The sequence below is a fragment of the Mirounga leonina genome, unplaced genomic scaffold (assembly GCF_011800145.1).
Source record: "Mirounga leonina isolate KUSES-001 unplaced genomic scaffold, KU_Mleo_1.0 Mir_166, whole genome shotgun sequence".
In the NCBI taxonomy this organism is placed as follows: Eukaryota; Metazoa; Chordata; class Mammalia; order Carnivora; family Phocidae; genus Mirounga; species Mirounga leonina.
In genome coordinates this window covers 23,579,593-23,600,304 of record NW_023270418.1, presented here as the reverse complement: position 1 = coordinate 23,600,304, position 20,712 = coordinate 23,579,593, and the positions used below count along the sequence as shown (strand labels likewise).

General features: G+C 42.6%; 1 protein-coding gene across 11 annotated transcripts in view; it reads left to right on the top strand.

Moving 5' to 3' along the window:
• Positions 1-20,712, top strand: part of AMBRA1 (autophagy and beclin 1 regulator 1) — a 173,507-nt gene that overhangs the window by 76,155 nt on the left and 76,640 nt on the right. For all 11 annotated transcript variants that reach the window (XM_035012697.1, XM_035012693.1, XM_035012692.1 and 8 more), the window contains 2 exons: positions 7,149-7,229; positions 7,656-7,756. In XM_035012697.1, coding sequence (XP_034868588.1) covers positions 7,149-7,229; positions 7,656-7,756 — 182 coding nt within the window. The remainder of the gene's footprint in view (positions 1-7,148; positions 7,230-7,655; positions 7,757-20,712) is intronic.

Here is a 20,712-nt window from a genome sequence, read left to right as displayed (position 1 = left end):
TAATTTCACTTACTTGATTTTCATAGTGGTTGATTGTTTTTTTATAAGGTGGGTTTATAAAAGAGAAAGTTATGTCTTAAAATAGGACTGTCACTTCTAGATACACTTGGGAGAAAGACAAATGCACAGTCATAGAAACATGAAATAGCATGGAATATTTCAGAAATTCCCTTGTTGATAAGTTTGGCTAGACTGTAAAGTCCAAGATATGTGGTAGATGAGCCCCGAGAGTTAGGGTGACACCAGATCTTTGGCGAGTCTTGTGTACCTTGCAAAGGAGGTGAACTTTTATCTTGTAGGTCAGGGAGTCATTGAAGAGTTTTAGGCTATGAATTAACGTGAGCAGATTTTTACATAATAACTTACAAGACAGACTGTAATAAGGTAGCACTAAAATACAGAGCAGCATTCTCTGAAGGGAAGAGAGTATTTGGGGAGATGTGAGGAGTCTCCCTGGGTTTCACCTGGGTGGATAGACTGCATAGGACTTTGATGAGTTGATGTGGAGGATGAGCGTGGAGAAGGAGATTCTAGGAGATTCAAAGGGAATAGCTTAAGCAAAAGTCCAGTGATCGAAGATTTACAGGGTTTGTTTGGGGGAGCCTGAATAAATCTGTGGCTAGAGCTACAGAGTGTTTGTAATGTGAAAGAGAAGATCCAAAAGGCCTGAACCGAGGGCCTGGAATGCCTGGCTGAGAAGTTTGGACTTTATTCTGATCTGGGGGCAGCCATTACTGAAGACGTATTTGAGGCAGCTACCTCTGACAGCATTCGTTAGGGTGACCTAAAGTGGCAAGTATATGGAGGGATGCAGGAAAACCAGTTAGGAAGCAGTGGGCAAAATACAGGAGAGGACACTCGGACTGGACGTTACGTGTTGGGCGTAAGAGGCGTGTTTTCTAAGAGTGGGGCCAGTTTGTGAACATTCCTGGGAAATGAGCTTTGAGAGCTCGGCTGTTTCACTTCCTGCTCTCCAAATGAAATGTTGCCCGAGTCCTTTTCGACTCCTACTTGAGCCAGTTTTGAACTAAGTTGGTAAAACAGCAGTTGACTCCTAGAGCAGCTGTGGTGGGAACTGGGATCACTTGTCAGTGCCCGCTGCCCCCATAGCCTGACAACTCTTGTCTAGAGAATTGCCCTGGGTTCTGGTTTAGGCTGAGCCAAATTTGTCATTTGATTTTGGGCAAGTCCCTTTCCCACCCTAGGCCTCAGTGTCTGATCTGTAAAATCAGAGGGGATAATCTCTGAAGTTTAACCCTGAAGCGCTCAGATCTTTGTGGGAGCTGACTACCTTAGATGAACTTCCCTTGTGTTCAGCAGAGGCAGAATAATGAAAAGTCTCAGAGAAGTGAGGAGACTTCCTGAGGATTAGGAACAGGATATCTGGCACCTGGAGAGCCCCAACATGTTTCTAAAATATATGCCTACCTGAATTCTAGCTCTTTCCTGAGGATTTTGAGCCTGTTGCTTAGAAATATAGACTATTGCTTGGCAACTTCAGAATTAGCATTCTTTCTGGGCAAGTAAAATATATATGAATATTTATTATAAGGAATGCTAGAGGAGAAAGAAAAGGGAATATGTATGGATTGTACTTGGGCATAGCATGGGAAAACACAGAAGGAAAGAATTAAACAGCCAGGTGGGGAGGAGGGGGTGAAAGGGAGACATAACCACTTAGAGATCTAGATTTGTATTCTTTTTTTTTTTTTTTTTAAGATTTTTTTTTGACAGAGACATAGCGAGAGCAGGAACACAAGCAGGGGGAGTGAGAGAGGGAGACGCAGGCTTCCCGCAGAGCAGGGAGCCCGATGTGGGACTCGATCCCAGGACCCTGGGATCATGACCTGAGCCGAAGGCAGACGCTTAACGACTGAGCCACCCAGACACCCTAGATTTGTATTCTTAACATAAAATGAACGATAGGAGTATGGAATGTATGCAAGTGAAATTAAAGGTAGAATAAGGGAGGAGAGGAATTTGTAATCGGTAATTATCTTTTTCCTTAGGGAAAAGTTAAGGCTCTGCAGTTCCAAGAGACATGTGCTCTTAGGTATCCCCTATGAATGACACCCACGGGCCCTGTGCCTTCCTCCCAGAACTCTAAGCCCTTACACGTGTGCACAGTCCTTTGGCAGTAAAGACAGGGCCCTCGGTTTCTTACTGAGAGCACCCAGGTAAGGAAAGGACTTGAGCCATCCAGGGACAGCAATACCAGCTAGGCCTTCTGTTGTCTGGAGATTGAGTAAAAACAGAAGAGCATAGGAAAACACTTATTTTTTTAATAGTCTAATTCTCAGCGAAGTCAACTGTGTATTGTCAAGAGGACAATGGCCTTTTGAGCTTTTTGCTGCAAGAGCTTCATTTATAAAGGCCCGAGTCAGAGCCATTTGTCATGAGGAGTAATGACAACCTGACTGTCTGGTCAGGACTCAGACAGCAGTCTGTAGGTGTGTTTTTCATTCCTTTAAATTACAGCCTCTCTCTGAGGCAGTTAATCCCAGGCATTTAACAAGAGTTGCTGCTGTGTGTCTCTCCCTTGTTCCAGAGATGCATTTTCTTGTATTTGGCATTTGTCTCAGATGCCTTATTGTTTGAAGGGTGTTTTTCTCCTTATAAAATCTTTTACAAGAAAATCTTATTTTCTTCCCCCTCTCCTTCCCAAATACCCCTCTGAGAGTTAATCAGAGATGCACAGAATTGAACAACTGGGAAAGCCATTAATAACTCCGCCAGCTTCTGTCCTGCTGGCTTAACGGCAGCTTCTGGCTGATGAAATTGATGAGGATTTCTCTGGTGTTTCCCTGAAAAGCATTTTGGTGACAGAGTCCTCCTGTGAAGGAGGAGCAGTACCAGCATATGTGCATATTCTGCTTCTTACTGGCTGGGTTTGTTTGCTTTTTTTCCCCCAAGTCCCCTTGAGAGAGGGCACAGGCTGTGTTCCATTCAGCCCCGGTACAGAGCACCTTCGCCATTCCTAAGGTGAATGGTCTGTCTGGGTCTGCCTTTCCCCCCTGCTCATCTGGCAGACAGCCCCTGGGCCACGCACATTCAGTCTCAGCCTCACTCACTTGGCCTTCTTCAGCCTGTGCAGCCTCGCCTCACGTTGATCTTACAGACAGCACTGAAGTGAGTGGCAGAGTCTGTGTGGCTTTGTAAATGCAGCATTAGTTTAAGTACTTTTAAGTCCTTAGCCCTTTTCTTGGAACTCTTAGCACTCTCCCTCTCCCTTTCTCCTGTTTCCCATCCCCGCTGCAGATATGCTATGCACTGAAATTGGTATCCTTGGCTGAACTGCTTACTTCTGAATCCTCCCTTCTTTCTAGGCTACAGAATCTAGGGTCATGAGTTGTTCTTTTCACCTCTAGTTTACTTGGAGCCTTGCCTTTAGTTAGGGATTTTTGTGGTCGGTACTAATTCCCAGAGCCTTTATCCCTCTCCTTGCCTCACTTGTCCCGCAGTCAAACCTTCTGGCCTTTGCTACCTTTCCCATTCCTGTTTTTAGGGTTTTTCCTGGAACAGTGTTGGAGCTGTTTTCTCCTAGATGTTCTGTGTTGTTCTCTCACTGTGTGTTCATCGCATTCCACAGTTTTCTAATAGTTCTGAGGCCTGTGCTCTCATTCCTGTCCTTCTATGCTAGAGTCCTCAGTGCTTTTAATTTGAAGTCTTCTCTGTATTTTATTGAGACGCCATTTAGCTCCTACTTCTCCATCATTTGTCAAGATGTTAAGCTGAGGGCCAGCAGATACATCTCCACTCAATGTATAACGTCTCTCATGTTGCCGAATGTGACCATCAGTCTGAGACTTTGTGTCTGAGCCAGCTGATCTCATTTGTATTTTCTTATATATCCCCCAGTAATCTGTGAATACTATAAATCCATTATCTCTGGCCATGTTTTGTGTCCCACCCCCCCTTTTTCATATGGAAGGAGAAACTGAATCAGAAAGGAGTTGATTGGGGCGCCTGGATGGCTCAGTCGGTTAAGTGTATGACTCTTGATTTAGGCTCAGGTCATGATCTCAGGGTCATGAGATCAAGCCCCGAGTTGGGGTCTGTGCTGAGCATAGAGCCTGTTAAAGATTCTCTCTCTTTCTCTCCCCCACCCTACCTCTGCGTGTGCACTCTCTAAAAAGAAAGAAAGAAAGTTGTCGGTTTTAATAACAACGAAAAGAGGCTTGTGAATTATGTCGAAGGAGCCCAGTTTTCCCCCCAGCCCTGATGTATTTGTCCATTTTTCTAAATTGTCTCCCTGTGTCCTTTCACCAAGGCTTGTGCCCAAGTCTTTGAGCACTGGCAGCTGCTGATCAGAATGATCTAGTGCACTGGCTTCTCCTTCCCTATGCTTCAGCCCTGCTGACGCCAGATAGAGACCTGTTTGTTGTCCAGGGGGAGAGGAATCTTTGGACCTTGCAGAAGCCAGTTGTCAGCTCCGCAGTGTGATTGATTCTGGGAAGGCAGCTCTCTCGCAGAGCTATGGAGGAAGCACTTGCATTTATCCCATGGTGCTCCTTTCTCTGGCTTAGTTTCTAACCTTTTGAGGCTTAGGGACCCTTTTTAACTTCAAAATGTTTTCTAACTTTTCTCATGATAATTAACTGTACTTTTAGTGCCCATTGATAAGTAAAATATGCTGTTATGAAAAGCTGTCGAATTCATTTGTACTTTTTTTTTTTTTAAAGATCTATTTATTTGAGAGAGAGGGGGGGCGGGAGAACATGAGCGAGCCTGGGGAGGGGTGGGGGCAGAGGGAGAGAGAGAATCCGAGAATCTCAAGCAGACTCCCCACTGAGCTGGGAGCCTGACTCCGGGCTTGATCTCATGACCTTGGGATTATGACCTGAGCCGAAATCAAGAGTCGGACGCTCAACCGACTGAGCCACACAGGCGCCCCTCATTTGTACTTTAAAGTGAATTGGTACTTTGATCAAAATTTGAAGCTACATATATTTGAAAAATCATAATATGCTTAATTTGAGAACTATCTTATTTGTTTGATACTCATTTTTTTCTGTATGCATGTGGCTACCGAGATCTTATAACAATTTGTGGGCTCCCCAGAGCTGCAGTCTACTGGTCAGGAACTTCTGATTTCATTGTTTTTTTGTTTTTGTTTTTTTTTTATTTATTTGAGAGAGAGAATGAGAGAGAGAGTACATGAGAGGGGGGAGAGTCAGAGGGAGAAGCAGACTCCCTGCTGAGCAGGGAGCCCGATGCGGGACTCGATCCTGGGACTCCAGGATCATGACCTGAGCCGAAGGCAGTCGCCCAACCAACTGAGCCACCCAGGCACCCGATTTCATTGTTTTTATAACCTTTTTACTTTCCATATAGTCTCTTCTTTTCTCTTTCTCTCTCTCTGTCTCTTTCCCCTTTCCTCTCCCTTCATCTGTAGAGTTTCAAGTCAAGGGGATATGATATGTTAAGGAAAACAATAGTATGCCTTCTCTTTGGGGAAAATAAAGAGCAAGTGCTGACTTTTAATGGATCAGCTTCCAATATCTCTCATATTGATTTCTCTGTTAATGCTCAGCATCCAGTCCCACCAAGATATAAAAACCTTCCTAGGCTTTCATTTCTGGCTTGTAAAGCTCCCAGTGGTCCATTTGAAAGCTAAAGTATTAACTTAGTTCCAGGGCCAGTTTGAAGATGATCTCATTAAGTTGAAGATAATCCAAAGGGAGAATTCAGAAAAAATACCAAATCAAGCTTTCAGAGGTTCATTTATTTTGTGAAGTTGGTTAAGCAGCTAATTAACTGCACTGTCCAGCCGGTGCCCTTTGGCTTATTGTTCCTTTGATGCATTAGAAACTAAGCCACGTGAAGTCCCTGTCTTGTAGGAGGCAGTGGAGTATAGTGGAAAGAGCAAGGGCTTCAGAATCAGATAGATATGCTTTGAATCCTGCCTCAGCCACTTACTAGTTGTGTGACCTTGGGCATTTGCCTTCCTGGTCCTTAGTTTCCATATCTGTAAAACAAAGCTAATAATACCTCATGGGATAGTTAGAAGGATTAAATAGGGTAACATGTTAATAACCTTTATATTAGAGGGGCGCCTGGATGGCTCAGTCATTAAGCGTCTGCCTTAGGCTCAGGTCATGATCCCAGGCTGCTGGGATCGAGCCCTGCATCGGGCTCCCTGCTCAGCGGGAAGCCTGCTTCTCCCTCTCCCACTCCCTCTGCTTGTGTTCCCTCTCTCGCTGTCTCTCTCTGTCAAAATAAATAAATAAAATCTTTAAAAAAAAAAAAAACCTGGGGCGCCTGGGTGGCTCAGTTGGTTAAGCGACTGCCTTTGGCTCAGGTCATGATCCTGGAGTCCCGGGATCGAGTCCCGCATCGGGCTCCCTGCTCAGCGGGGAGTCTGCTTCTCCCTCTGACCCTCCCCCCTCTCATGTGCTCTCTCTCTCTCAAATAAATAAATAAAATCTTTAAAAAAAACCCAAACCTTTATATTAGAACTTAGTAGATATTTAATAAATGGTGGTTATTACTATTGCTTTAACAGACCATAAAGAAAACACCTAGACTTTCTTCTGTTTACTCGAATGCTTGGGATTACATTGTCTATACTCTTCATCATTGCCAATTTTGCAGTCTAAAAGGGACTGCTTAGTCTTTTTCTTGTGTTGTTTTTCTTTCACTTTTCATGAGTGATTTTTTTTTCCCACATCAAAGACCTAAACAGACTCATTTAGAGATAACCATTTGCTGAATGAAGTTGATGGGGGAATTCTTTTCTTCCTTCCAGATTCCCCAAAGCCAGAGTTTCTCTGTATCTTTCTTTCTTTTTTTTCCTCTGTATCTTTCAATCTAGAAAGAGAAGTTTATATATTTCCATTCTGGGTCCCTTGGAAGATCTAAACTTGATTTCCATTTCAGATGCTACAGGGTTCAGAGATCACATTAACTCATGAAAAATCATCCTCCTTCTTACTGAACTGTCAGCAAATGCTCATAAATCTTTTAGTTGAGGTACTCCAGAAATGTAATATATTGTGCCATCCAAATTAGTAAGCAACCTGATGACTAATTTCTCTGGGTTCTTCACCTAAGTGTAGAAATTTCGTTTGGGGAATGTTTGTCTTTTGGGCTGATGGCTGGTTCTGCTTAAGTGACTCTCTTATATACAGTCTTCTTGTTTTCTCCAGGGACAATGGTGACAGATCCAGGCACCGAGCTCCACGCAATGCCCGGATGTCTGCACCTTCACTTGGACGCTTCGTTCCAAGGTAAGAACTGGGTAGCCAGCCTTTGTGAGGGAGCCTTTATGAGAGCCTGGGATTTCGTTTTTAAACCTACTTTCTGGACTTTGGATTCCGTATCTGGAATTATTTCCTGGTGAGCCTATAATCCAGCCCTGCCACTTAAAGACTTGATAGGAGATGATTGGCCACAATGAAAAGAGATAGAAAAGTGCCTGGGGAGTATCCTATTCAGGATTAGAAGCCTGCGAAACTGCAGAAGAAAGATCAGGAAGGAGATACAAGTCTGCAGAAGGACAAATTCCAGGAATTTTTATAATGTGCTGGGCTTCTGTGGATTCCTAAGTTTAGTGGATCCCTTAGCCTTGGTTATTGGGGGGTAGGTGGATAGTATATCTCCTTTGTTTTATGGTAGTCTTTCATAGGCTTTTCACACGTGGTTCCTTCTTATAGGCGTTTCTTGCTGCCTGAGTACTTGCCTTATGCGGGGATTTTTCATGAACGTGGACAGCCTGGCTTGGCTACTCACTCTTCTGTTAACAGGGTCCTGGCAGGTAAGGAAATGTTTCTTCGGATTTTGAAAAGTTGAAGGGGCAGGGAGCCAGATAAAGCTTTCCCCCCCTTTACCTATGTTGATGTAATGGCATCTTGTCATGTGGCTGAATACTCTGTTTTGAGGTCTTGTACCCAGTTCCTTACTTCCAAGGCAGGAAACTAGAATGCAGCGAAGCTGTTTATCTTGCCCATTCCCACTTCCTTCAAATATCTTTTTTTTTTTTAATTGTTTAAACTCTTTGTTTCTTAATCCAGCAATTAGATTCTAGCTATGCTTTTAATTGAATGATAAAGGTGTTTTGGTTGGTGAGATACTCATGAACCAGATCCTGTGATTTAATTAGGAGCTTAATGCACACCTCTGCAACCCTTCGCTCATCTGCCAGCAGATGGAGTTTCCAGGCACTGTGGAATCTTCCAGGGAAGGAGGAGGAGGAGAAGAGACCCATAAGGCTGGCTCAGAAACCTCAGAAACAGAAAATGGGCTGGACAATGCCAATTGGGGCAGTTTTGTGGTGACTGAATAGCTTAGTGACCGTTTTTGGCCTAAGCTACGTGGTGTGACCAGGCTCTCAGACGTAGTACGTGCTGCTGCTTCTGGGCAGTGTCTAGAGAAGGAAACAAAGCAGAATTCTGTTTTTTTCTGACAGAGGTTATTTCCCCACCACACTCTTTCCTCCACTTCCCCCTCACCTCCAGTGCCAACCTCTAAATTTATGTATGTGAAGGCATAAAAGGTATAAAAATCAGTCCACGTTTAGGTGTGTCTTTAATAAGCACTTACTAAAAATTTCTTAAAGATACTATGTTTTGGAAAATCTGGGCCATGTAGTGGTTAAAGGTAGGAAGGGATCTGGGTGAGGCAGTAACACTGTCAGCCTGGGAATGTGATTTCTAACCAAGCTATGACAGCTGGAAGGCCACAGGATCTCTGGTCTCCCCTAGCTAAGACTATCCTTGACCCAGTGTCAAGGCCTAGAAGTCCTAGAAACCTCAGTGGTTTCTCTGCTAGCCACCAGACTCTTTGTCGGCCCAGGCTTGGCCGGGGAGCAGACTATATCTGGGTCCCCTGACAACCTTGTCTGAGGACCTCTGGCCCTAGTGGGTAAGCAGACGCCATGCCTCAGTGCCTCTCCATGCTTGGTGTTTCTGTGTGGCTTGGCTGATGGCATGTGGAAGCTCCTCACTGGCAGATAATCACTTGCTGCCAGGCAATACTATAGAGCTCTTCTCCACCCTTTGTTCCAGACATCTGCCTGCATCACCCCACACAGCACCTCCTGTTCCTCTACTGCTAGAAAATCTGTTTCCTTGGCATTTAGCTTTGCTTGGGAACAGCTGTATGTTTATTTCTTCCTTAGATTTAAGAACTCTACTGCCATTTCCTGTTTCCTACTTTATGCCCAGAGGTCTGACCCCCAAATGGCCCACTTTCACTTATGGATACTTTTGAATATAGGGGTTGTGTTCCAGCAGGCAGCTGTTAACAGATATGAAATCTGCTGAGAAAAGTTCTCAAAGAATGCAAAGTATCTCAAGGGGAAGGAAATCTAGATTCTCAAGAACCTCTCTCTTGAATTAGGTTAGCAGATGGTTTCCATTCACAATTAAACCAGTTTCTTCTGTTTTCTCAAGATACACATTACAGAGAACCTATTGGTCTTTTCGTAAAGGCCCTCAACGTTTGTAGATACAGGTTTCCTCTGCTGTCCAAAAGTAATGTGTTTCTACGAAACCTTATGCAAGCCAAAATGGCGCAAAGCGAAGAAGCAATTACCATTAATTTATATGGAAAACATTTTTAGTATACCCAAACCCAAAAAATAACCTCTCTCAGGCTTTTCTGATACCTTAGGACACATCTTGCTAACAGATGCACACAATAAATTGAGATAAAGCACAGATGTGCTCACAGACACAGTTCAAAGCTATGGCAGCTTGATGCTGAGAGTGCATGCTGCCTCTGTAACAGCTCACTGTAAAGCAAATGCTGAACGCTATTTTCACTTTTCACCTTTTTTCATAAGAGTGAAAGTCCTCTTCAGATTTCCTTCAGTTAGTGAAAACAAGGTACTAATGTTGGTCTTTTGTAAAAGTGAAGTGGTGTAACACAAACTTTCAAGAAGTGTGTGGGGGGGGTACCTGTGTTTGGATGTCCCTCCAGATTCTGTTGACAGCTGTATTACTTCTGTTCGTCTCTTGAGAAAATTCCAAGAATAATAACAACAACCAAAAAAAAAAAAAAAGCCTAACATTTATTGAGCACTTGCTGTATACTAGAGAGTATTTTAAATGCTTTTCCAGTTATATTTCATTTCTTTCTTGCAATAATCCTGAGATAGGTACTATTACCTAATTAACAGTGGAGGAAACTAAAGCCCAGAAGGCTAACTTGCCCAGGGTGATACAGCTAGAAGTTGAGGAGCCAGAACTGAACCAGGCAGTGGGACTCCAAAGCTTCCTAGTCTGCCTCCCTACAGTTATTTTAAAGGACAAAGTATCAAAATAGCATGCTTCTTCTAGGACCTTAATCTGGAAGAGGGAAAGAGCTCCCAGGGAAATTGGCTGATTTCCAGGGTTTTTCTTAATTGCATTAATTCCTGTTTTATTTATTTATTTACTTATTTATTTAATCTTTTTAAAAGATTTTTATCGTCAGAGAGCACGAGCACACAAGCAGAGGGAATGGCAGGCAGAGGGAGAAGCAGGCTCCCCGCTGAGCAAGGAGCCTATTGCGGGACTTGATCCCAGGACTCTGGGATCATGACCTGAGCCGAAGGCACTTAACCGACTAAACCACCCAGGTGTCCCTAATTCTTCTGTTTTAAGCAGTTTCTAGACATAGCCTTTTATGACCCAGTGGTGCTTGCTGAGGAAAATCATTATGTAGTAGCCCTTTCTTTGAGCCTTCTAGCCCTCATGGATGCAGATTTTTGCTTTTTATTAAACTTACTGTGATCATGTAATAGAGCTCCTGTGATAACGGCTTTTGGAGTGAAAGACAAATTGGCCTGTTAGCAGTAAGCACTCCCAGTTTTCCTGGAAAGGCAATTTCACTTGTATGATTGGAATGACGTTGTAATGGTTTCAAAAACAATTATATTCAACAGGTATTTGTTGTGTAGCTATGTGCCCGGGACTGTTCTAGGCTACCAGAGTGAATAAGAGGCATGATTCCTGTCCTCCTATAACTCCCAAGTCTAGATGGTTGACCATACCTCAATCTGGCTGTTTGGTTCTTAGCTCCAAACATAAAGCCAAACCTTTTTTCTTTTTTTAAAGATTTCATTTATTTATTTGAGAGAGAGAGAGAAAGCACGAGCAGAAAGAGGGGCAAAGGGAGGGGTAGAGGGAGAAGCAGGCTCTTCACTGAGCAAGGAGCCCGATGAGGGGTTATCCCAGGATCCTGGGATCATGACCTGAGCCGCAGGCAGATGTGTAACAGAATGAGCCACCCAGGTGCCCCAAAGCCAAACCCTTTGAAAGGTGAATGCCTTTTTGCAGGGGTGAAGCAAAAACACACCTGCAGTATTTGGAGGTGTGACCAGTACTGTGGTGGCAAATGAGTCTCCAGTGGACCCGTAGCCAAAGCCATTCAGAGTCATCAACAAAAAATGGATTTGCAGAAAATTAAGATCCATTCTACCCACTTCCTCCCACATGAACCTGAGAGTGGTAATAGAAAACAGAAGCTACTACAGAGAAGTGTTTTGATTGTTAATTTCCATCTCTTCTTCTTTATCTTAGTGCCTTCCCCACAATTCTGTAGGTTCCTGGTGGCCTCTAGTCACCCATCAACCCATGCCATGCCCCTTCTTTGGTAACACAAATTCTGAACCTATACTTAAAGTAGTGTAAGTAAATTTAAAGCTCCTGCAACTCTGTCAGGTGTATTTCTGGGGAAACACACAGAAGTCTGGGGAGCTCCCCCTGCTGACTTTTTAGTAGACAGCTCTAGCTCTGTGCAGTAACAGCCGCTGATAATAAAGAAGGACATAAAGTTAATGACTGCCTACAATGAGCCACGTGCTGTCCTAAGTGCTTTCCCATATATTACCTCCTGTAATCATTATGGCAACCCTGTGAAGTAGATCATGCATTTCCGTTCTGCAGGGAAGAAAACTGACATTCAGAGAAGTTAGGTCACTTGCCCGATATAACACAGTGAGAGGCAGACCTAGAACTTTAAACCAGGTCTGTCTGCCTGACTCATAATCTTCTGTGCCATGTTTTGCCTGAGTTCAAGTAGGGGGTATCTGCCAAAAGGCTTGTAAGCTTACAATTTTTTCTGCATGTTTGAAGCCTCATAAAAGTGAAATGAGAAGCCCTGGCAATTACTGGAAGAACAAAAAACTTCTGAGGGATAGAGACCTGGGTAGTGTAGGGTATTAGTTATATGTCCTGCTTAATCTTTTTGACTTTCATCCTAATGAGCATCTGTTCCCAGCAGATGTGGGCCTGATGTACTTAATTTAGTGTTTTGATTAAAATCAATGGGAAGTGTCAGGGTTTTCTTGCTCCTTGCTGCAGGTCATTGGGGCCTGGTCGAGTGTCCTGGGCTATAGATGGCTTTGTGCCCAGGCATCCTAATTTTTCTCTTATGATTTCTTCTTTGACCCACTAGACGTTTAGGAGTATGTTCTCCAATTTTCACATATTTGTGAATTTCCCAAATTTCCTTCTGTTGTTGGTTTCTTATTTAATGTCACTGTGGTATATGATTTCAGTTATCTTAAATTTATTGAAACTTGTTTTATGGCTTAGCACATGGTCTGTCCTGGCATATGTTACCTGTGTGCTTGAGAAGAATGTGTATTCTGTTGTTGTGTGGAATGTGCTGTAGATGTTGGGGAGAACTACTTGGTTGATAGTGTTGTTCAGGTTTTGTATATCCTGGCTGATTTTTGGTCTAGTTGTCCTACCCTTTGTTAAGAGTGAGGTATTGAAATTTCCAATTATTATTGCTGAATTGTGTATTTCTCCCTTTAGTTTTGTCAGGTTTTGCCTTATATATTTTGAGACCTTGTTGTTAGGTACATATATTTTTATAGTTGTTATGCCTTCCTGATGAATTTAACTCTTTTATCATTATAAAATATCCCTCTGTCTCTAGCAATACTGTCTTTAAATCCGTTTTTTCTTATATTAGTATAGCTACTCCAGCTCTTTTATGGCTGTTGATTGTGTGATATATATTTTTTCTATCCTTTCAACTTTTAACCTATTTATTTCTTTGAATCTAAAGTAGGTCTCTTATAGAAAGCATATACAGTTGACCTTTGAACAATCGAGGGGTTAAGGGCACAACCCCCATGTAGTTGAAAATCTGTGTATAACTTTTGACACCCCAAAAACATAGCTACTAATAGCCTACTGTTGACAAGAAGCCTTACCAATAATATAAACAGTTGATTAGCACGTTATTTTGTGTATTGTATGTATTATATACTGTATTCTTATAAGCCAGAGAAAAGAAAATGTTATTTAGAAAATTGTAAGGAAGAGAAAATACATTTATAGTACTGTATTGTATTTATCAAAAAAAATCCACATCTTAAATGGACCTGTGCAGTTCAAACCTGTGTTGCTGATTTTTGTTTTTTATACAATCTTTGCCTTTGATTGCATTATTTAGTTCATTTACATTTAATGTTGTTGATACACTTGGATTTTGTGTGCCATTTTGCTGTTTCTTTTCTGTATTTCTAATGTCTTTTTTGTTCCTCTGTTTCTCCTTTGCTGACTTCTTTTATATTAAGTGGTTAGCTTCTAATGTACCATTTTAATCTCTTTACTGATTTTTAAACTGTCTTTTATCAGGATCTACTTCAGACTTATACAGACTTAGTTCTGGTAAGATACAGAAACTTTGCTACACTATAAATCTATTCCCTTCTCTCTCCTTTGTGCTATTATTGTCATGTATATTACATCTATATATATTACAGACCCAGCAATGCAGTGTTAGAATAATTGCTTTATATAATCTCATGTCCCAGGCATCCTTCTGTTTATTGCCTGTTGTGGGTAAGACAGAGCTACCTCTTTTGTAAGACTTTACTTTTCCTTGTTAACTTTATTTTTGGTTGTCTTTTGCCTTTCTTAGATGTTCCCCATTTCCCTGGTACCTTAGAGAATTACTTTTAGGAGGCCTGTCTGGTCTAGCTTGGCCATGTAGGTGGGCATCTGGGGCCCTAGGCTTGCTGACTTTTAGGAATTACCTTGATTTCTCAACCTGGTATCATAGCTCTCTAATACAACAAATTACCTAATATAGTAGATCTTTGCTTGAATTGGCAAATCTGGGAAAGATGAATAGTATGTGTGAATACGGTTGAGGGCTATCATGGTATACTTAAATGAGTATGAACATAAATGAATAATAGTTCTGGTGTTGGGCCATTTATCTCCATGACTGGACTCTTTATCTCTCTGTCCTGTACCTCTCTGGTACCTAGTAGCCAGGCAAATAAAGTGAGTGACACATTCCAACTCAACATCAATTAAGATGGCTGTTTATAAACCCCAGATAAATGGACAATTAGTAGTGGCGGTACTAGCTAGTGCTCCTTTAATAATTAACCCAATTACCTTTCATTCTGCTCCAGTGATGAAAGTGAAGGCGATAAGGGGCTGGCTTGGTTGCCTGGGAAACAGAGAAGTAAATGCAGCACTCTTTCCAGAGAACCCAGCCTTCCTAGATAGACACCTTACAGCACCCAAGACTTTTACTTACTTGGTGTCCACCAATCGCTGGAGTATTGGGGTCCTCTCTACCCCAGCCTTTTACTGCATCTCCTTATACTGCTAGTGAGAAGTGTGCTTATTGAGAACCAGGGTCTTAGTTTCTAAGCTTAATTGCCTTTGCTGCTTCAAGTTTTTCTAGGGAAAAATACTGGGCTTTGTCAATGAACTTTTCTATCCCATATATATATATATATATATATATATATTTTTTTTTTTTTTAAGATTTTATTTATTTGACAGAGAGAGACAGCAAGAGAGGGAACGTACAAAAGCAGGGGGAGTGGGAGAGGGAGAAGCAGGCTTCCCACTGAGCAGGGAGCCTGATGAGGGGCTTAATCCCAAGACCCTGGGATCATGACCTGAGCTGAAGGCAGATGCTTAATTGACTGAGCCACCCAGGCACCCCTATCCCTTTTATATTATATGACTAAGTTTTTCTGTGCCTCTGTCTCTCCCCCAGGAAATTTCCTCTTGATCTTTACCTACTTGTTGACGCTTCCCCACCTGTGCCCTTTCTTTACTGTCATTTTGAAGTTTATGTTGCGCTTTTCTAAATGCTTAACATTTTCCAGGGCACTTTGGGTCTTATGAAAGAATTAAATGGTTCTGCCCTTAGGGAGTTGACAGTCTAGCCAGGGAGTGGCCTGATTTTCTATTTTGTTTTCGCCCTGCTACTAAAAATTTAATAATTCCCCTGGGACTTTAACTGCCAGTTCTGATTAGCTAAGGAGGATGCAGCTCAAACATGGTGTGGACTAAGGATTTATGTGTTTTGGGACAGTTTGAAGAAACTCTGACTGTGTCCCCATTTTTCTTTTGATTGGGTCTGTGAGGATGAGTAAGTGGGAGTTTAGGGAGGATAGCTGCCATTTATAGTATATAGTCTGCTTAGGAGGCATTATAGCAAAATGTTTGAGTTTGGGCTCCAGAGCCAGGCTATCTAGGTTCAAATATTCATTCTGCTACTTCCTAGCAGTGTTGTCTTGGTTAATTTATTTTACCTTTTGGGGGCCTCAATTTCTTTATCTGTAAAATGGGCATAAGAATAGTTCCTAGCTTATAGGATTGTTTAAAGGATTGAATGAGTTAAATGAGTGAAATTAAATGAATGAAACATTTAGAATAGTATTTTTTGGCACACAAATATTCAGTAGATGTTAGCTATTATCATTATTATGATTTTTATTATAAATTTTGGAGACTAGGATGAGTTAGAACTATGCCAGTCTCCTCACTGATTATAACCTTGCTGATCTCTCACTGTTTTTCTGTGTTCTCCCCAAGTGGGGCTCTTCCTGGGTTCCAAGCAGGACTTTTTCCCCTTTCGCTATGGTCAGTGAGTTGAAAATACTGTGGATCTTTTGTTCTATGGCACCAACAGATGGTAACCTGAGAGTCCTTGTGTTGATAATTTGACAGTCTAGTGTGTCCTCTGTTGCCTGTAGTCATGTTCCTCAAGCAGGGAAGAATACAGGAGTCACAAAGTTTGCATATGACAAACTATTTTCTGTCCCCCATCAGGACTTGTGTTGATAAAATGAGCATCTACTCAGCAGACCAAGTGTTTGCTTCTGTGTACCCATGGCAACGTGGGATTCTCAAAGTGTAGTTCCTGGACCAGTATCATCATTACCTGGGAAAGTGTTATAAATGCATATTCTTGGGCCCTACCCCAGGCCCACTGAATCAGAAACTCTGGTGGTAGCCCCCAGGAATTTGTGTTTTAAAGAGTCTTGTAGGGGGCGCCTGGGTGGCTCAGTCGTTAAGCGTCTGCCTTCGGCTCAGGTCATGGTCCCAGGGTCCTGGGATCGAGCCCCGCATCGGGCTCCCTGCTCCGCGGGAAGCCTGCTTCTCCCTCTCCCACTCCCCCTGCTTGTGTTCCCTCTCTCACTGTGTCTCTCTCTGTCAAATAAATAAATAAATAATTTAAAAAAAAAAAAAAAAAAAAAAAGTCTTGTAGGTGATCACGATGTACTTTAAAATTCGAGAACTCACTGAGCTTAGGAAAAGATGCAGAGACAGAGGCATGGGAAGAGATGAGGTGGTAATACAAGGACCCCAAGATACATTAGTGCTGGTGAGACCCTGTTGTATAACCTTCTTCATCTGGAGCTGTTACTAATGGGGAAGAATGAATGAATTCTTAATTACATACAGAATACTCAGCTGGTATATCAGCCATTTTGATTCAGTGAGCATTTATTGAACTTCTGTTGTTTAATGGTACAGTGTTAGGTGTCCAGATGAACAAGACATGATCTCTGCCCTCTAAAGCTTACCACCTCCTAAGTTGGTATTATGCTAAATGCTAGACTAGGAGTATAAGCAGAAAGCTGGTTGTGGGAGCTCAACACCTTACAGTATTTCTACAGCAGGAAGTGAGAGGAATTGACCTATGTAACCTCTCTCCCAACTTTTTTTTTTTTTTGAAAGATTTTATTTATTTATTTGAGGTAAGAGAGAGAGTGAGAGAGCACGCGAGCCATGGGACAGAGGGAGAGGGAGAAGCAGGCTCCCCACCAAGCAGGGAGCTTGACGTGGGGCTCGATCCCAGGACCCTGGGATCATGACCCGAGCCAAAGGCAGGCACTTAACCGACTGAGCCCCCCGGGCACCCCTCTCTTCCAATTCTTAACCAATTTTTCACCTGTTCCTCTTCCTTCTCCCAAAAAGAGAAATATTAATGTCAGTATATCTGGATTGAGACCCCACTGTTTACTTGTACTTTAAGCTTTCTGTATTCTGGGGCTTCCCTAGACATAGAGTGATCTCACAGCTTATTAAGTCCTGTGGTCATCCACTCCTTAGAAATACTAGTCATTTTGAAGGTGCCAACTTAAGATGGCCTCTAATTTTAAGTACTCAGTGTAATGCCAGAACCTTTATGTCTCTCTTCTTAGGTTATGTTTGTTTTGTGCTTTGACATGTTTTGTAACCCCTCAAAACAAACGATACTGTATAGAAATCTACAGAGGAGATGTGAGGAAAGAAAAAGCTAAAATGTGAGGTCAAAGCCCATATTTTCTAGTGGAAGCAGTAGCCAGACAATCTCCACTTTATTTGAGATTAGAGATCTTCTGCAACCCCTGGAAAGACTTGGAACAATCCTTTTGCTGTTCCATCTACTCCAACAGTTTTACTCACATGATCAGTATAAATGCTGGAAGCTAATAAACCATGCTAACTTTTCACCTCTCCTTTTTAAAACTCTACACTCACATAAGCTTTTCTTTCTCTTTCTCTTTTTATGAGCGCAAGCAGCCTCATTTATTCCAAACTGGCTGGAAATGCCATGGAAGCTGGCAGACAGCACCTCTCACCCTCTTTACCAAAGTAGAGCCAACCTGTGGGTGTTAATTTCCTTTCTTTAACAACTGCTAATCCACAAGGCCAACTCTTCCCCAGGGTCCTTGTGCCACTCAACTGGAAGCCAAGAGCAAGCATAGATATCTTGGTATAAGCCATGATGTGGAAAGAGGCACCTGCGGGTGGGTGACCAGGGACCTTATGGAGTGTTGAGACTTCCTGGAGGTGTTTCTTTTGGTCAGGAGTTAATTTTCACCCCAGAGCCAGGTAGTTATCCTGTAGCCACAGTTTCTCATTATTACAGGGCTTCTGAGATCGGTCCCTTGGTTTGTCCTAAGCCCAGTTCACTGCAGCTGTATGCACCATGCAGAAGGGGCCCAGCTTCACTCCTGTTGTTTTGAGCAGTGGGACTATATTCTTTGGGAATGCCTGCCTGGCAATAAACTCATGATTTTTACTCTTTTTTTTTTTTTTTTAATTTTTTGTGATTTTTACTTTTGAGGCTTATGGCTGGCAAAGCACATGCTGGAAGTATTTGTTCCTAAGCAGAGAATTTAACTAGTCTAGGCTACAAAGGAACAGAGGGAAAGCTGAACAGGAGGTAAAAGGTCAAAGTTCCCAGTGGAAACAAGGGTATTGTTCAGGAAGGTGAGGTGTACTTTAAGCAAGTGAAGAGGATATATATTACTTATTTTCATAAATAAATCTGGCTAGAAAGGTAAATTTTCTCCAGAATCTGCCATATTGCCAGTGGCTGCTTTTGGTAGTACCTACTGGTTTTTTCAACAGCAAGATTCTACCAAGGTCTATTAATTATAGTTTCCCTTGGACTGGTAACATAAAGGAAAGGACTGACATGGAAATATGCACAGCCTCTCCTGCCTATTAAAGTTTTACCTGGGCAAATATGTCAGAGGCTGTGCTAGTTCTATAGCAGCACTTAAAATTATCCAACGTTACCCTGCATGCTGACTGGCAAAGGGTTGTGAAAAGAAAGAACGTGGTAAGTCAAGCTTAGCTTTGACCATGACCTAATATTGGATCACATTTGCAAAATGTAATGGTTATGGAATATGGTGCTTCAAATGTGCTTTTTTTGTTGTTGTTGTTAAGATTTTATTTCTTTATTTGCCACCCAGAGAGAGGGAGAGAGCAAGCACAAGCAGGAGGAGCAGCAGTCAGGGGAGAAGCAGGCTCCCCGCCGAGCAAGGAGCCCAATGTGGGGCTTGATCCCAGGATCCTGGGATCATGACCTGAGCTGAAGGCAGCTGCTTAACCAACTGAGCCACCCAAGCGCCCTCAAATGTGCTTTAAAAAACAAAACAGACCAAAAAACCTAAGGGCAGTTATGGTATGCTAAGTACTGTTCTAAGCACTTCTCACATATTCACTTAATCTTCACAACATTCTAGTGATGCCCTGTTTCTACTTATTTTTGCAGATGACGAAACTGAGGCATAGAGGGATTGAGTAGTTTGCCCAAGACCACAGCTAGTATTGGCAGAGTGGGAATTGGGGATGCAAGCAGTCTGGCTTTAGATCAGGACTTTTCAAACGGAACCATCATGGGGTATGGGTGACTCCTTGTTGGTAGAAAAACAGACTGAAATTTAAACTCTGGCCTTACTTTAAAGAGAACAAAAATAATTTGTTTGGTTCCCGAGACTGCTACTGGGGAGGGGGCTACGAATTCTGCTGTATTCTTGTTGCAGCTCCTTTGCCCTAGAAAGGGGGCCCTGTAGAAATACATTCCCAAACAATGAATCCTGAAGAGGTAATTACACTGTTGCCATCCCATTGGGAAGAAGGCTGGGGCGGTGATTACATTCCGAAACAAAGCTGTTCGGGTATAATTGCACTGTGCTGCTCTTATCAGTCTGGGGAAGGCAGGCCTCTGGGCTCCATCCTCATTTGTTTTTAAGATGAAATCCGAATAGCATTCAATTAATAGGCAAGACCCAGGCACAGGGAAGTCAGCCAGAAGAGCCAAGAGGACATTAACTTGCTATTGCATTTTCCTTCTACTTAAGTTTTGCAGACCTTTAAGTATCAGCAAATTTGAGGGAGAGCCCATCAGAGAAAATGTATTTGCTGCTAATGAAGGGTTGGAGACCCCAACTTAGAGGCTGTGCCCCAAAGCCCTCATTGGTCTTTATGCAAAGAGATGGTTGGGTAGCAGTGAAATTTCCCTCTTCCGTCAGCAGCTTTTGCTCTATCAAAAGATGGCCGAGGGCGCCTGGGTGGCTCAGTTGGTTAAGCGACTGCCTTCGGCTCAGGTCATGATCCTGGAGTCCCTGGATCGAGTCCCGCATCGGGCTCCCTGCTTGGCAGGGAGTCTGCTTCTCCCTCTGGCCCTCCCCCCTCTCATGTGCTCTCTCTCATTCTCTCTCTCTCAAATAAATAAATAAAAATCTAAAAAAAAAAAAAAAAAAAAAAGATGGCCGGCCCCTCCCTCAAATCTTTCTCTAAGACTTCTAGCATATATGTTTTTTCATGTATGTGGCTTCTAGTCATGGATCAAAAAGCTCCTCTGTGGTTCTATTGAGATAATAAGGCTGACTTTTGTTAAATTTTGGCAATAATCTCTCGATCTGGCCTGGAAGAAGAAACAACACTAATTTGTTTTGTGTTATGATTCAGAGAGTACAAAACGGCCGATGGCCTCTTAGGCATGCTTGTTGAACTAGAGCAGAGAAGGGGGGTACGGCTGGATGTTATCAGGCTGTGGGTTGCATAGATCCTTCAGAAGTGGCGTAGCCTTGGGGTGTCTGGCTGGCTCAGTCGGTAGAGCCTGCGACTGTTGATCTCAGGGTTGTGAGTTCCAGCCGCACATTGGCTGTAGAGATTACTTAAAATCTTAAAAAAATTTTAAAAAGTGGTGTAGGCTTGGCCATTGCATCAG